At 30.1% G+C, this 16,560-nt stretch overlaps 4 protein-coding genes across 4 annotated transcripts; 2 read left to right on the top strand and 2 right to left on the bottom strand.

The window, feature by feature from the left end:
- Positions 1-216: 216 nt before the first annotated feature.
- Positions 217-5,023, top strand: LOC115717276 (4-coumarate--CoA ligase 2). Its single transcript, XM_030646244.2, has 5 exons — positions 217-1,471; positions 3,353-3,697; positions 3,895-3,962; positions 4,210-4,318; positions 4,777-5,023. Exons 1-5 carry the CDS (start codon positions 407-409, stop codon positions 4,906-4,908), a joined length of 1,719 nt encoding a protein of 572 aa, XP_030502104.2. The 5' UTR covers positions 217-406; the 3' UTR covers positions 4,909-5,023.
- A 1,463-nt stretch (positions 5,024-6,486) lies between these two features.
- LOC115717453 (protein COFACTOR ASSEMBLY OF COMPLEX C SUBUNIT B CCB1, chloroplastic) lies at positions 6,487-9,334 on the top strand. The gene is made up of 4 exons (XM_030646440.2): positions 6,487-6,935; positions 7,920-8,047; positions 8,735-8,887; positions 8,980-9,334. Exons 1-4 carry the CDS (start codon positions 6,588-6,590, stop codon positions 9,164-9,166), a joined length of 816 nt encoding a protein of 271 aa, XP_030502300.2. The 5' UTR covers positions 6,487-6,587; the 3' UTR covers positions 9,167-9,334.
- Positions 9,335-9,837: 503 nt separating this feature from the next.
- On the bottom strand, positions 9,838-12,756 carry LOC115716222 (cytochrome b-c1 complex subunit Rieske-4, mitochondrial). Its single transcript, XM_030644973.2, has 3 exons — positions 12,582-12,756; positions 12,197-12,381; positions 9,838-10,740 (listed from the first exon to the last, which is right to left on the bottom strand). The coding sequence occupies exons 2-3, from the start codon at positions 12,372-12,374 to the stop codon at positions 10,094-10,096; spliced, it is 825 nt and encodes a 274-aa protein (XP_030500833.2). The 5' UTR covers positions 12,375-12,381; positions 12,582-12,756; the 3' UTR covers positions 9,838-10,093.
- Positions 12,757-13,623: 867 nt separating this feature from the next.
- On the bottom strand, positions 13,624-15,695 carry LOC115717706 (NADH dehydrogenase [ubiquinone] iron-sulfur protein 6, mitochondrial). The gene is made up of 4 exons (XM_030646686.2): positions 15,550-15,695; positions 15,275-15,403; positions 14,856-14,940; positions 13,624-13,975 (listed from the first exon to the last, which is right to left on the bottom strand). The coding sequence occupies exons 2-4, from the start codon at positions 15,380-15,382 to the stop codon at positions 13,866-13,868; spliced, it is 303 nt and encodes a 100-aa protein (XP_030502546.1). The 5' UTR covers positions 15,383-15,403; positions 15,550-15,695; the 3' UTR covers positions 13,624-13,865.
- Positions 15,696-16,560: the final 865 nt, after the last annotated feature.

Genomic DNA, 16,560 nt, shown 5'->3' with positions numbered 1-16,560 from the left:
CGCTAGCCAATCACAACGTGACATATCGAGAATGTACTAAACACCACTGATGCCTAATAGCAATGCTTTTATTATATTAAAATATATAAAACTCTATATTAACATACACCAATAACAATACACTTACACCTTTTCTTCTTCTATGCTATAGTTACCTAGTAAATAAAGTCTCCTAGTTAGACCAAGCTCATAAATCTCATCTACCTCACATAATAGCTATGCATACACATCCACTCTTTACACACCATTCTTCCTACCTACCTCTCTTTCCTTCTTCTCCTCTCTCTCTCTCTTACTCTCTATTCCTATTTATACATTCTCACTCTAAACTCTCTCTCATCATTTCCATTAACTCATTACTAGAAACACAAAAAAATCCCCATAATCATCATCATCATCATCAATCATGATCTCCATTGCTCCACCACTAAAAACCCAAAACAAACAAGAAATCTCAACCATTGATCACAATGATCATAACCAAGAACACATCTTTAAATCAAAATTACCAGAAATACCCATCTCAAACAACATCCCACTCCACTCCTACATCTTCCAAAACCTACCGGAAAAATCAAACCGGCCATGTCTAATCACCGGAACAACCACCCAAACAACCTACTCCTATTCCCAAACTCACCACATTGCCAAAAAAATAGCCAAAGGTTTAAGTAAACTAAACATAAACAAGAATGACGTCATCATGATTCTCCTCCCCAACTGCCCAGAATTCATCTTCTCTTTCTTCGGAGCTTCCATGATCGGAGCAGCCATAACGACCGCAAACCCATTTTACACATCGCCGGAGATTTTCAAACAACTTCAAATCTCCAAAGCAAAGCTTGTAATAACCCAAACCCAATTCGTATCAAAGCTCATTGAATTCCCAGAAAAAGTCATCGGCCGAGATTTCACCGTCGTCACCGTCGACGGAGACGAAAACCCTTCGCCGGCAAATTGCTTACCTTTCTCTATTCTCACCGGAGAAGACGAAACAGAAGAAATCTCGATCGACCCAAATGACCCAATTGCGATTCCATTCTCCTCCGGCACGACGGGGCTTCCAAAAGGGGTGGTGCTAACCCACAAGAATTTAATAACAAGCGTAGCTCAACAAGTCGACGGCGATAATCCTAACATGTATTTGAGATCAGACGATGTTGTGCTCTGTGTTCTTCCTCTGTTTCACATTTATTCACTCAACAGTGTTTTGCTCTGTGCTTTGAGAGTTGGAGCTTCGGTTTTGCTCGTGCCGAAATTCGAGATCGGAACTTTACTTGAGTTGATTCAGAAGCACCGTGTGACGGTTGCTCCGGTGGTTCCGCCGTTGGTTTTGGGTTTGGCTAAGAATCCAGTGGTGAGTGAGTTTGATTTGAGCTCGATTAGAATGGTTCTTTCCGGGGCGGCGCCGTTGGGTATGGAGCTTGAAGATGCTCTCCGGCGACGAGTTCCTCAGGCGGTTATTGGACAGGTTTGGACATTGCTATTATTTGAATTTATTTAAAAATAAAATAATAGGTAAATACTAATTTTAATTTTGATTTTTGATAATAATAATAATGGTTAAATTATATTTTTTTTAAATGATTAATTTACGGCATAAATATTTGTTTAATTTTTGACGATAATAATACCTAAAAATTTAACTCAAATTTTTGTAAGTACATGACTATTAAGTATTAAGTAAATTATCACATGACAATCTTTAATTGAAAGTACACGTGAATAATGACTTAACATTTAATGGTTAGGTACCTACAAAGTTACATAAATATAACTTAGGTATTATTACCGTAAAAAATTAAACTTAAGTATTTATTTATAACCGAGTGTTAAACTTAGATATTTATATGTCACAAATTACACTTTTAAAATTTATTAGTTCAAGTTATTTAAAAATAAAAAAAAAATATATTTAAAAATACTAATAAAAAATGACAAATAATGATTTAGCTCACTACTTAAGAAAAAAAAGAATTATAAGTTACTTATTGTTAATATTAAAAATTAAAATTAAATATTTATTTGAGAATTAAACTTAATATTTACCTTGTTAGTAATATACTCTTTAAAATATTATTATATGAAATTTAATAATTTTTCTTTCTAATTATTATTATTTAATATAATTTGTGTTAATTATTATTTATATTTAAAAAATAAATTTTTCTTTAATTTTTATTTATTTATTTTTTTCGTAAAATTTGCATGTTTAATTATTATTAATGTTTGTTTTTATAAAAAAAATATAGGTGATTCTACCATGCACTTCCTTAAAAGGGGTGTAGTGATGCACTCTCTACTTATTTCGGCATCCAAAAAAAATTTTTAGTCTAATTTTTTTCATATTCGTGTACGTTATAGCTATTTAAGATATCCTACAAAATTTTGAGAAATTCGAAATAATTTACAATATAGAAAATGATGTTCAAACATTCTATTTTACACGCTTATAAATTAAAATAGTCACACGTGTAACATACTGCTTGAACGCAATTTTCGGCGTGTTAAATTTTTCCAAATTTCTTAAAATTTTGCAGGATGCTTTAAATAACTATAATTTACATGACCATGAAAAAAAAATTGATTAAGAAATTATTTCAGATGCTAAAAAAGATAAAAAATGTATCGATGTATTCTTTTTAAGGGAGTGCATTATAGAATTTCCTAAAAATAAATATTAAGTTAATGTTATGGCTGTTTTTTAGTTACTATTATAATTTAGTATAATTTGAGTTAATTATTATTATTAAAAAAAAAGTGAGATTTGCGTCTAAATCACTAGTGGACGGTTACGAAGGGATGAAATATGTGACTAACAAATTTTAAAGTAGATTATTATGTTTTTATAAGAAATGAAAATTGTAATACTCTACTCATTGCAAAAGGATTCTCTTTTTATTTTTTCTAAATGACAATTATCTTTCTATCATTTGCTAAAAGAAAGGTATAAAATAATGAATATAGATGTATAATATTATTAAAAATTATCAATAATATATTTTTTTTAAAAAAAAATTATTTTTAGAGTTTTGAGCTGAGTGGGTCGTAAGCATAAACCATTTGGTCCGTCTTAACAAAATATTTGTTTTTGAGTCCTTAAGTTTGAGTTGCTCTAGGCTCAAATTTGGTAAAAATTGTAAGAATTAAATAAACAAAAATATCATTGAAAATGAATGGTATGGTGCATTAATGATTTATGTTGACATATCACAAGTACAATTAAAATTAAAGCCAACTTGTACTCACAAGTTGTAAACAAAACTCTTATAAAATAGATTTATTTATTTGTTCTTTTTTTTTTTTTGAAAAAACAAAATATTTTATAAATAATTATTAATTGTGTTGGTAGGGATATGGAATGACTGAAGCTGGACCAGTATTATCAATGTGTTTGGCCTTTGCAAAACAACCATTTCCTACCAAATCCGGGTCATGTGGCACCGTCGTGAGAAATGCACAACTCAAGGTCATTGACCCTGAAACTGGTGCCTCTCTCTCCTACAATCAGCCTGGTGAAATTTGCATTCGGGGTCACCAGATCATGAAGGGTTATTTGGACAATTCTGATGCTACTACTAACACCATCGATGTCGATGGCTGGCTTCACACTGGTGACATTGGATATGTTGATGACGATGATGAGATCTTCATTGTTGATAGAGTTAAAGAGATTATCAAGTTCAAGGGTTTTCAGGTATTGTTTGTTGGTCGATCCTAAAATTTAGTGGGTTGGAGGATAAAAAAAATTATTAGACCTTTATTTAAAAAAAATATGATATTTTTCAAAATAAAAGAAAAAGTGGGACTATGGAGGAAGGTGGATCCTAAACACAGACTTAGCACGTCTTAGTATAGATTTTAACACATTTATTACGATAATAATAATTTCAGGTACCACCCGCAGAACTTGAAGCCTTACTTATTAGCCACCCTTCTATTGCAGATGCCGCAGTAGTTCCGTAAGTATAATCTCATATTTTTTAAAATTTATTGTAATTTAATTATAAAGATGTATATTTTATCAAATACACATCCCAACTAAAAATTATATATCATGAGTCAGCAACATGATATAATATGATTGGTCGATATTGCTACAAAGCAGTATCGACTAATCTTTTCTCTCAAATAAATTATTTATTTTACCAAATTTGATTTTATTATTTATTTATTTGTATATATATGTTTTTTTTAAATGAAAAATAGGCAAAAAGATGAGGTGGCAGGAGAAGTACCAGTTGCATTTGTGGTTAAATCTAATAATAAAGATTTTGATCTAAGTGAAGATGCAGTAAAAGAATTCATAGCAAAGCAGGTAATTTATATTTATTTAGATACAATTATTAATTATTAATTATTAATATTTATTTATTAAGTTTAAATAATTAACAAAAAAATTACATGAATATTATAATTATATTAACAAGTGGTGTTCTACAAGAAATTATTATTATTATTTTATGCATACATGAAAAATCAGTTCCATATATAAAATTATTGATATAATTTTTTATTTTGTTAAATAAAAAATGAGATTCTATAATTTTTAAAATAGTATTTTTTTCTAAAGTTATTGATGAAAAGAAAAATTAAACTAAAAAATTCTCTTAAACGCTGAAATAGATAGGAGTGTATCGATAAACTTTTTTAGGGATATATTGTAAAATTATCCTATTTTATATATCTAAATACAATTTATAATAATTATTTTATTAATTATTTGTTATTGTTAATAAGGAATTAATAATACAAATTGTTATATTAATTTAACAGGTGGTGTTCTACAAGAAATTACACAAGGTTTACTTTGTTCATTCCATTCCAAAATCTCCTTCAGGAAAGATTTTAAGAAAAGATCTTGTAGCCAAGCTTGCCCTAGCTTCCACTTTAATTACATCTTCTTAATAATAATTAATTAACTAAATGTATTTATTATTATTATTATTTATTAATTGGTTTGATGGGTCTTTTTTATCTTAATTAATAAGAAAGTATAATTTGGGGTGTTGTTGTGAATTAATTAATTAGCCAATTATGATATTTGTTACATATATTATTATTAATGGTGTCATTAATGCAATCTTATTTATTAGAGTATTGCTTTTTAATTTACTATTAAGAGGTGATGTCCTATAATTAATTAATTAATACATTTTTTTATAATATTTATTAAAATAAAATAGTTGAAATTTGAAATTAAATTTCATCAATAATGTATTACACTCAACAAAAGTGTTAAATAGACACTATGGATATTTTTTAGTATTTTTTTATTTATATTTTTTTCTCTTTAAATCGAATTGTGAATGGTTTATTTTAGTAATTTAATTAAAATTAATTAATTTTTTAATTGAGATCTAATATAAATAATTTAGAGTAATTTACAATGTAAATATCTATGTTACTTTAAGTTGTAGATAAATGCTTAAGTTTAATAAATTATATTTCTAAAATTTCTGTAGGTATCTAGTCGTTAAGTGAAGTTATTATCCACATTTTTTTATTGGTATATTTAAATTCATTCTCAAATAAAAAATTTAATGGCCTAGACCAATCAAGAATTGCTACGTAGAATTTACTTGATACTTAACAGTTAGGTACCTACATAAGTTCCAGAATTATAACTTAGGTATTATTATTGTCAAAAATTAAACTTATGTATTTATTTGCAACCAAGAGTTAAACTTAAGTATTTATGCTGCAGTGGTCATATACATATAGTCTAGTAGTTCCACACTTCAACTCACAAGAAGAGGTCCCAAGTTCGAATTTTCCCTCCTCCAATATTAGGAGTACACATCAGGTGGGTTTTATTGGGTTTTGGGTTTTCAAGTTTGGCTTTTTGGGTTCGGGTGTATAGAATTAGTAATTCAAACTCTCTGTTTGTGTGATCAAGTTTTCGAGTTTTAGGTGCAGGTGGGTTGGGATTGGGTTGAACCAGGTTCAGGTGGGTTTTGATCGGGTTTGGGCTGACTTTTTTTAAAAAAAATATCAGTTTTTTTTTACATTTTTTCATAAAAAAACAAAAAAAAAAATGAAAAGAAAGAAAATAAAAGAAGAAGAAAAGAAAAATGATATATCATTGTTTAGAATTAAGTTTTTTTTTCCAGTTTATGTTTTTAAAAAATGTATAAATATATAGATACAGATTTCAGGTGGGTTCGGGTTCAACCCAATTTATTTGGGTTTTAGATTAATGAAACCCGAACCCGCCCCGATGGTAAATCGGGTGTAACTTAAACCCAGTCTCTAATCTTTGAAACTCGTTCTTTTGCGAATTTTTCAAATTTCAAGTCCAATTGTTCAGCCCTGCTAATATTAAAAAAAAAAACATTTATGTTGCAAATTATTCAAAAATTTAAGGATTAAATTTCAAATTTTTGTTTGTTAAGGATCAAATTTCAAATCTATAAATAAAAGGGGCAATTGTAGAAATAATAAAAATGAAAAAGAATAAGACTACGTGGCTATTTATAAGCTTTGGGATAAAATAGAACAATCACACAAATGTGACTCTCTCTGAAAATCTTATCTCTTATAAATCTCATCTCTCTCACTCCATCGATGTGGGACTAAAAATAATAATGGAAGCTTCAACTCAACTCTTCTCAAAAACCTATCCACACACCCAACTTCTCACTCTCCCCACCTCCTTCTCCGACCACCACAACCGCCGGAGAACACATCCATGGCTTCCCATTACAACAAGGTCAAACCCCACCAAACTCATCCTCCGTTCTTCTCTTCAAGAAACTCTCTCCATTACTGCAAATCTCGACCTTCAACAACATTCTTCTTCTTCTTCTTCACTGTTTTTGGTTTCTGAAAGTGTTGTTGGTTACTCATTGGCCAGTTATTATACTTCATTGGGTCTCTTTGTTATCTCTGTTCCAGGATTATGGTCACTCATTAAACGCTCTGTCAAATCAAAGGTAACACATTTTTCTCTGGTTTTGAGTTTTAATTCACTAATTTGCTGCATAAATACTTTGTCTATATTCTCAGTTATATATAAATAAATACTGAAATTTAGGTTTTGAATCTAATAATATGTAAGAGCATCCTTTAATGGAATACTTTAAAAAAAATGGTGTGTTGTTATATTTTAGTTCTTTGAAAGACTAAGTAATTACACAATATTTTAAAAAATAAAGTGTGTTTGAATATGAGGCATTAAATACCTAAGAATTCCTACAATATTATTTGGCAAAATAGTTAATAATTACACGAAAAAAATAATATTTTTAGTAGTCAATATTTAAAATGGAAAATTTGTATGAGAATTAGAAAGTCTAATTGGAAACTCTCAATCACCTCGAATTACAGTGTTACATTATAAAAATACTACTCCAATCGTGTTCTAAAAAATATCAATTTTGACACATGTTAAAAATTATGTTAAATTTGGCACAAGATATAACATAATTTTATATTTGACTTATAATAAATTTTACCTTTTTTATTTATTATGGTGCCGCTAATTATTTTGATTTATAAACTTTTACATAATTTTATTTACTATATTACTGTTATTTAAACAATAAAAAAATAAAAAATAATGATATTTATATATTTTTAATAAAATATTAAATAATATCAATAATAATAATACTTTTTTTACATATTTACATTAGTTTATAATTATAAATAGTGGGCTAAATATATCACATACTCTTTTTTTTTTTGTCGGATTTAGTACAAATTTTACATTTTCCATTAAAGATGGTCTAAGTTATATTTTTGCATCAATTAAAGGACTGTCATGTTATTATTGACTTGATACTTAACGGTTAATTAAATTTAAATATTTATCTGTAGCCAGAAATTGAAGTTAGAGATTTATGTCACAAATTATTTTTTTGGTTTTTATTTCTTTGTGTTTGTGAAAATGATTGGTTGTAATTTTACATTAACAGATAGTTAAGAAGACATTTATAGGAGAAGGAGATGAAGCAAAGAAGGCACCTAACCAAGTGGCTGGGGAGATTCTTTCATTCTTTACTCGTAATAATTTTGCTGTTACCGATAGAGGAGAAACCATTACGTAAGTCTCTCAATTCTCGAGTTTTGATAATTGGATAAATGCTTAAAATTCTCTCAACTATCATTTCACCACTATTGTTATTTGTTACGAAGTTTAGTTATGTTTTAGTTACTCTTTATATTAGTAGTGAAACTTCTATCTATACTTTTAGATAAATACCTAAACTTTTTTATAGGCATCAAAACTATATGAGGAGTTTTACAAAAATTGATTAACTTAAATATTAAAGCAAATAATATGATTGTTTATAAATTACATTATTTGTTTGAACACATGAATTTAAAAAATTGTTATTTGATATTTTAAGATGTCTAATACTATACCAATAAGACATCTTATAATTAGTTAAGAGTTTTCTATATAAAAATGTGTGAAAACTGATATTAAAATGTACGAATAACGTTACATAAACTCTTATAGTACTTGTCACCCTTACCAATTTTCGAAATTTTAGCATGTATCTTAATTTTGTGTAATTGGAATTATCTTTTCTTTGAAAATAGTATACTTGGGCATTTGTTTTATCTAGTTAAAGTGTAATTGGTGATAACTTACATATGCGGCTTTGTTTGGCTAAACTTATAGTTTGAAGAAAGTATAATTAAATAGTTTGTAAAATCATATATATAGAAGAATTTTGGACCTTATTTTATGATTTTATGGATATATTATATAATGAAATTTCAGGTTTGAGGGTGTAATGACACCAAGTAGAGGCCAAGCAGCTTTACTCACATTTTGTACTTGCATAAGCTTGGCTAGTGTTGCACTTGTTCTTACCATAACATATCCAGATGTGGGCAACAATTGGTTTTGGCTCACCATCTTAAGTCCATTAGCGTAAGTAGTTACTATCACGTAGTTTTTGTATTGTGTATTTATTTTCATGAGTGTTACTAACTAATGTCCATTTGGAAACCGAAAACTCGCAGAGGAGCATACTATTGGAAAAGAGCTACGAGGACGGAACAGATCAAGGTGAAAATGATAGTCGGAGAAGATGGGGAGTTGTCGGAGGTCATCGTTCAAGGGGACGATCAACAAGTTGACCAGTTGAGAAGAGAGCTTAAGCTTAGTGAGAAGGGTATGGTGTATGTCAAAGGCATTTTTGAAAGATGATCATTTTCACAAACACAAAAATATATTAGAGAATGAGAATGAGGCTTAAATTTTGGGATATTGTATATATACTTTCAAAACTAGAGTACATAGCATATGAGTAAACTACTATTAAGAACTTGATTGTATTATTCAATTTTGAATCAAATTCAAACCTCTTCAATCTTATTCATTTAGAGCACCGTGTAATTGAATTTATGTGTTATTACAAATAAATACGTGATTTGAAACCTCTAAAAATTGAGTGTAATTATACTATGTAATTACTAAAAAAAATTATGATTTTTTTTGTATAATTACTAACTATTTTATCAAACAAAATATTAAAAAACCATATGTAATTTCTAATTACCACCTTATATCTATAGTTACTTCTAAACACAATTTGTGTGTAATTAAAAATAATTAAACGATTTAATATGTTTAAATGATCAATATAATTACATAATTAAAGATAATTAAGAAATTCCAATTACTATAATTTCTAAAAAAAAATTATACAAAATATTATGAATTTATGTGTAACTACACAGTTACTTCCAATCACTCTTAATACAAACACAATCATAACCAAGTAAAGACTTCATTATCTCAAATAATTTATTTGAAAGAAATATATATAACAAAAGGGTTAATAATAATAATACCAATGATTCACTAGGCTAGGAGAATGACATTGACAAAGGTGTTTAATTTTAAAGAGAATAATGAATAAGCAAAAATTCAACATATTTTTCTTGCTCAGCAAAAGCTAGGCAACTTATTTAGAATCCCATCGACATAAAGTTACATTATCAATTCAAACTTGAAAAAAGACGTTTTTTTTTTCACAAATCTTCGACGTTATCTTTATGAACTTTAAAACAGAACAAAAAATTCTGAATCCCAAAATAAACAAGGACCCCTCTACAAATCGAGTCCGCTTGCTTAACCAATCATTAGTTTGTTCTCCTCCAAGAACGAATATGTGGGTACCTCCAAATTGTATGGTGCTGGTCCTTTACGGATTCTTCCAGAAATGTCGTAGTGGGAGCCGTGGCATGGACAAAACCATCCACCGAAGTCACCTGCGTTTGGCAAAGGAATGCAACCCAAATGCGTGCAGACCCCCACAACTATAAGCCACTCGGGGTTTTTGACTCTCTCGGCATCTTGTTGAGGGTCACGGAGAGAGCCGAGGTCAACGGTGTTTGCCAGCTTGATGTCGTCTTCAGTTCGGCGCCTGATGAAGACTGGCTTTCCTCTCCACTTAACGGTGACGGTGGTTCCGGGTTCGATGCTTGAGAGATCGACCTCGAGTGAGGCTAGAGCAAGCACATCCTTACTGGCGGACATACTCAGCACAAACTTAAGGACAAGGAGGCGAATCAGAGAAGCGTATACAAACCTTCCGCCTGTGAGGACGAAATAGGCGAATGCACGCTTGCTGGGATCCCCAGGTGGGTATCTCTCGTGGTTGTACTCATCGTATACGATTTTCGAGGTTGGGTTCTTAACCGCTGCCACAGTTGCTGGAATGTCCGAGATTAAGCTATCGTGTTCCATTGATGGGGTAAGTGAATCAGAAGCAAAACCTGAAGCAGCCAATCAAATTACAACAGAAATGAAATAACAACAGAAGCCATTAATATGGGCAAATCATCGAGTTTTCTACACTTTGCATCATCTTAAAAAACTTTCAATCATAAAACTTGAAATGAGTTGAACTGGAGAATATGTTAATTTCAGAAAACGACTTCCAATCATAAAACTTACAATCAAAAGGCTAATAAGTTGTATTAGGAATCAATGAAAAGTCATTGCGAACTTAGAAAAAAATGCAATCTTGATCAATCAATCTTTATGATGCAGCTTTCACTATCATCGAAGAAAAAGAAAATTATGTTTAATAAACAACCAATGCAACAACTGAGATATAAAGTAATAAGAAGAAAAAGAGATTCAAGATTGGGAACAAACAAGTTCAGTAATAAGCATATCATACCACTGCAAGCGTGTTTTAAAATATTTTTTTAAAAACTTCTTATTTGATTTTTACATAGGTATATACCCTAACTAGATGTCTATCTTAGAGCTTCATGAAATAACTGATGGCTAATTGAGAATTGAGAGTTTCGGTATCTCCTAACCAGTAGTAAGATTAAGGTGTTTTAAAGAAGCACCGAAAAACCAAATGCAGCATATAAATATGATGAAGTTCTCAACCTCAAAAAGAAAAGAAATAATCATGAGATGTGCCAGATATTCAGAATTCAACTTGCAAAAGTAAGCCTTCAAAGGTTAATAATTTTCATAAGACAGGAATGAAAAGTCAATGCAAAAGGGTCTCTTTATCTAAATTAAATAGTTCAAAAAAGAGAGAACAAGACAAGAACTTCATGAAAGTAATAGATTAGATACATGTAAGTGTTACAAAATAGTGATTGCTCGTGTTTATATGGATCAAAGTTTAGTTTCCAAAAATCACTTGCAAAAGTAAGACTTAAACCGGAAAAGGCTAATAATTTGCATAAGAGATCAATGAAAAGTCAAAGCAAACTTATATGAAATAAACTAAACACAAATGGCATTTAGAAGCATCTCTAGCAATCTTAATGGAAATTTCATCAACGTAAAGGGAGAAAATGAGACAAACAATTACACTCTGCGATCATAAACAACCATAACAATGGTTGCAAAACGACCATCATGATCACATAGAATAAATTAAGTGAGACTATTTAGCAAATTTTAGTATTTAACATTTCTAGTTTGACAAAATTCACTGAGATACATGTAAGTTTTCATGGAAAGTAACAGTAAAAAGTGCTGCAAAAGAGTGATTGCTCGTGTTTATATGAACCATGGCAAACGTTCTAAATTGATATGCATCCTAACAATTTATACATACATAAACATAATTGAAATCCACAATACCTGGATGAAAGCAAGTATTTTCAATATACAAATTTATATAATACCCAAACACTAGATCTAATTTCAGCATGATACTGAAGAAAAAGAAAAACCCTAGAAAAGAAGAAAGCAAACCTCTGGTGGGAATATGAAAGTCGGTAGTGAAAGGGAAAGATCTGAGCTGAGAAGAAGAATCGTTATCGGAGTTGAGATAACGAGGGACTATTGAAGAGGCAGTGGCCGCCGCCGCCTGGTTCGTCCTCCATGGAGCGATTGAAAGAGAAGAGAACTTCTTCGCTGCAATTCTAAACATCTTTCCCCTAAAACCAAAATCAAAATCAAAATAAGGAATTTACAAAGAAATTGCAACCAAAGCATCGTCTAGATCCAACCCAATTGAATTAACAGCCAAAAAAAATTGTTCTTTTATAAAAAAATAAAAATAAAAAATAAACCCTAAACTTAGCACAACAATACATGAAAATCATTAAAAAAAATTAAATAGAAATGAAAACTCAACTGGAAGAGACGTTAGGGAACGGCGGAGAGAAGAGGAAACGACACAATCTCAGAGAGTATTGAGAGAAGAAGAAGAAGAAGAAGAAGAAGAAGACGATGATGAGAAAAAGGGCAAGAACGAAGAACGATTCAATTTAGGGCTAAGGGGCTGCCACGGCCACTGCCTACACCCATTGGGCCTATGGGCTTTTCGAACTAAGGCCCAAATAAGAACCAAGCCCAATTGTTACAATGATCTATTATGAGCTCAAACACATGCAAATCACACTTTTTAAACATTTTTACGGAATTTTTTTATATATTTTTAAAAAAATTTAAAAGAACATGAATTAAAATAATAAATATAGGTAACTTAAAAAATAAAGTGCCTCCATTAGAGTTGCCCTTAGGATGTATATGTAATTGTGTATATGAAGAATTTCATATAATTTACTTATTTCATCAAAAATTATTTGTCTATATTGATAGAAAGAATGAGCAAGGTTTGCATTCTTATGAAGTTAGAAATCATAGCAAGTTCCTATGATTCTATATGAAAGTGTAAACTATAGAGTGTTTATTCACCATAAAATATATTTACTATTTTACCCTTATCCCTTTATCAACACTTTGTAGCTTATAAGCCTAATATACTGATTTTTTTTAATGGAAATATGCAACTTCAATTCAACCAAATCATTCACTAATTTTAGATAACACGATTTTTGAAACAACACGATTAGCGAATCGTTTGACAAAACGAAGAAAACATGGTGATTTTTGATCGAACAAGAAAGGAGAAAAGAATTTGTTGAAGAACTAATAATACAATTTTAATATTACAAGCCAATGCAAAAACAACAAAGAAAGTAATAAATGTCTATTTTAATATGTTTAAATAAAATAAATTCAATTTGCTAGCAAACATTATGACATATGATGTCTACTTTTGATTATTCTCACATACAAGAAAATTGGCAATAAATTGAAAGTTGTTATGTAAACACTATTTTTATTATAATTTATAAAGTGTTAATCTCACCACCAAATAACTCATCAAAACATTTCACAAGAAAGCAATTTTAGATTAGATAATCAAATAGAAAATGTATAGAAAGAATAATAATACAAGCAAGCTTGAACAATTCCTTATTATGCTAAAAAAGAAAAAAAGACCAAAGGAAGTATTTATCATTCAGCTTGGTTTCTTTTGCCTTATAAAGTTTCACCAAACATACAAGAATGGATATCAATATTTTGCAGCCATCATTAGCTATGGAAAAAGTGACACCTCACTTTCACATTCTTAGTGGTGATGATCCTGAAAGTAGCGAAGACCACAATACTTGCAGACGGCTGGCTCTTTCCGATCGAGGCATATGTATTCAATTGGGTGCCCAAGTGCCGGGTTGTTGTCTGCACACCAAAAAAACGTTATGGCCCAAAAGGCATTAGCTTCTTCACCATATCTTTTTCTTTGTTTTGTTAAAGAACAAACCATCTAAACTAACAAGATTTGGAGACCAAGAAATTGTAACAATTGCTATGTAATGTACTTTTCTGGACTCGAACCTCAAATCTGTCGATAGTTTGAGCTGCCCCTATTGGGTTCAACGTACATTTTCTTAAAAGACTATGTTTTCTGCCTATTATGAGGATCAAGAGCACATCACATGCCCGACACAACAATTGCCATGTATGTACTTTTCTGGACTCGAACCTCAATCCATCGATATTTTCAGCTGCTCCTATTGGGTTCAAATTCAATGTACATTTTCTTAAAAAGACTAGGTTCCTCGTCTTTTAGGAGGGTTACAAGGATCTAGACCTCAGTGCTCATGGGAGCAAATCACATGCCCGACAACAAGTGCTATTTATGTACTTATTTGGACTTAAAAACACTCAATCCTTCGATTGTTTGAGCTGCCCCTATTGAGTTCAACTTACATTTTGTTAAAAAGACTAGGTTCCCCCGCCTATTACAAGGATTACGAGGATCTAGACCTCAGTTCTCATGGGAGCAAATTACATGTCCGACAACAATTGCTTTGTAGGTACTTTTCTGGACTCGAACCTCAATACTTCGATAGTTTGAGCTGCTCCTATTAGGTTCATCGTGCATTTTCTTAAAGGACTAGGTTCCTTGCCTATTACGAGAATCTAAACCTCAGTTTCGTGGGTTCAAATCACATGACCGACCATTTGAGCTATTTTTCACAGTTATTCTTCATCATACCATACATAAGCAAGAGAAACAAAAAAGAACTAAGAATATGAGAGCATAAGAAAAACTAACCTCCTTCACAAGCAACAATCCTGCCTTCAACTTTGATGGGTGGAACATCATTGATCAACTCCATGGGAGATTTCTTGCTAGTATCCTATTAATCAAACAATGGGAAGCTTAATTCCTTATGTCTTATTCCATTATATCTTAAACTCAAAATCAAAATCAAATGATACCGAAATGAATGAATTGTACTATTCTATTATCATCACTATTTGTATTTGAATCAAATGATGCCCATTGCCTACTTTTTTATGAGCACAAATTGGTCTTAAAATTGATCCAAATAACCAAACAAATAATTTTCAACTTTAAGCAAACTTATTTCATTTCACAATCAAATTCACCATTGAAATGTATTACATTAACTTCCTCAAAGCTATTCCAAATTGAAAATGGAAATTTTTAAAGATTAAATTTTTATTTACCTGCATCCACTTGGCAGTGTGGTTACTGACTTGATTAGGAACAAGACAGAGATTTCTGACTCCCAATTTGGATGATTCAATTAGGGTTTTCATCAAACTCGACGCCATTGTTATGAAGATACAAATGCCCTGAAATTGAAATTAGGGCATCGTTAAGTTCCAACCAAATTTAATTTCTACCTAAATCAAATTTATTAGTAAAAGAATTCAATTATCTCAGAAAATAATGAAAATTCATACGAAAAAGAAATCGAAAAGGAACGAAAAAACTCAACTTGAAGAGAAGAAGACGACGATGAGAGAGAAGGAAAAGGGATTTTTGATTCTCTGCTAATCGAAGAACAATGAAATTGAGATGACCAGCTAATTGGGCCGACTGGGCCTGGTCTAAGGTTGAAAGCCCATAGCCCAATTAAGGTCAAGGCCCAAATAAAACCCGGGAAAGCGATAGTAGAAGCATTTTTACACAATACTTTTCATAAATACCAAAATATGATAAGAAAAATTACAAAAATACGGATTTACAGATTTTTTCAACTTTTTTACAGATATTTTTTTGTTTACAAAATATGGACAACCTTGTTTATTGATATTGGTTTAATATTGTTTTATCTTTGTATTATGTTGGCATGTTTTTATGAGGTTCCGTAAAAATGTAACCAAATAAATTATCACGTTATAATTTTTAATTGATTTAAGTTATTAAATTTATAATATTTTTTAAAAAAAAATTAGTTTAAATACACCAATAAAAAAACGATACATGAATTATTACTTGATATTTAATAGCCATATACCTATATTGTAAAAATATAACTTAAATATTATTACCGCAAAAGATTAAACTTAACTATTCATTTTACAATCAGGAGCTGAACTTAAAGTGTCGTTTGGTAACACTTTTATTTTCTAATTTTTAATCACAAAATAAAAGTAAAATTTTTGTTTTTGAAAAACAAAAATGAATTTTGTAGTTACTTTTATTTTTAAATTTTAAAAACGGAAAACAAACATCTGTTCTGTAAAGTTCATTTTAATTTTTTTATTTTATTTAAGTCTGGTCTAGGTCGTGAGTCGGATTCGAGTTCGGGTCAGAAGCCAAGTTCAGCGATAGGGGCACCGTAGGGGGGATTTGGGTCTGCATCTGATCGGAGTATAAAATATTGATTAAGAAAAAAAAAACTGTTTGAAAAAATATTAAAAGTGATTTTTTTAAAAAAAATTTGATTCTCAATTAAAATATTGAAAAATAAAAACAATTTTATTGAACATGTTGTTAAAAAATA

Source organism: Cannabis sativa, chromosome 5 (genome assembly GCF_029168945.1).
Source record: "Cannabis sativa cultivar Pink pepper isolate KNU-18-1 chromosome 5, ASM2916894v1, whole genome shotgun sequence".
Taxonomy (NCBI): domain Eukaryota; kingdom Viridiplantae; phylum Streptophyta; class Magnoliopsida; order Rosales; family Cannabaceae; genus Cannabis; species Cannabis sativa.
The sequence above is the reverse complement of the archived record's forward strand: the minus strand, read 5'-3'. Positions and strand labels throughout refer to the sequence as shown.

Excerpts from the sequence above, each read along its gene's own strand:
- LOC115717276 (XM_030646244.2), top strand. The coding sequence starts at position 407 with ATGATCTCCATTGCTCCACCACTAAAAACCCAAAACAAACAAGAAATC. Across the intron at positions 1,472-3,352 it reads CTCAGGCGGTTATTGGACAG|GGATATGGAATGACTGAAGC; the intron begins GTTTGGACATTG and ends TTGTGTTGGTAG. Across the intron at positions 4,319-4,776 it reads AAGAATTCATAGCAAAGCAG|GTGGTGTTCTACAAGAAATT; the intron begins GTAATTTATATT and ends TTAATTTAACAG.
- LOC115717453 (XM_030646440.2), top strand. The coding sequence starts at position 6,588 with ATGGAAGCTTCAACTCAACTCTTCTCAAAAACCTATCCACACACCCAA. Across the intron at positions 8,048-8,734 it reads GATAGAGGAGAAACCATTAC|GTTTGAGGGTGTAATGACAC; the intron begins GTAAGTCTCTCA and ends ATGAAATTTCAG. Across the intron at positions 8,888-8,979 it reads ACCATCTTAAGTCCATTAGC|AGGAGCATACTATTGGAAAA; the intron begins GTAAGTAGTTAC and ends GAAAACTCGCAG.
- LOC115716222 (XM_030644973.2), bottom strand. The coding sequence starts at position 12,374 with ATGTTTAGAATTGCAGCGAAGAAGTTCTCTTCTCTTTCAATCGCTCCA. Across the intron at positions 10,741-12,196 it reads CTTTCATATTCCCACCAGAG|GTTTTGCTTCTGATTCACTT; the intron begins GTTTGCTTTCTT and ends TGGCTGCTTCAG.
- LOC115717706 (XM_030646686.2), bottom strand. The coding sequence starts at position 15,382 with ATGGCGTCGAGTTTGATGAAAACCCTAATTGAATCATCCAAATTGGGA. Across the intron at positions 14,941-15,274 it reads ACACTGCCAAGTGGATGCAG|GATACTAGCAAGAAATCTCC; the intron begins GTAAATAAAAAT and ends TTTGATTAATAG. Across the intron at positions 13,976-14,855 it reads GATTGTTGCTTGTGAAGGAG|ACAACAACCCGGCACTTGGG; the intron begins GTTAGTTTTTCT and ends TTTGGTGTGCAG.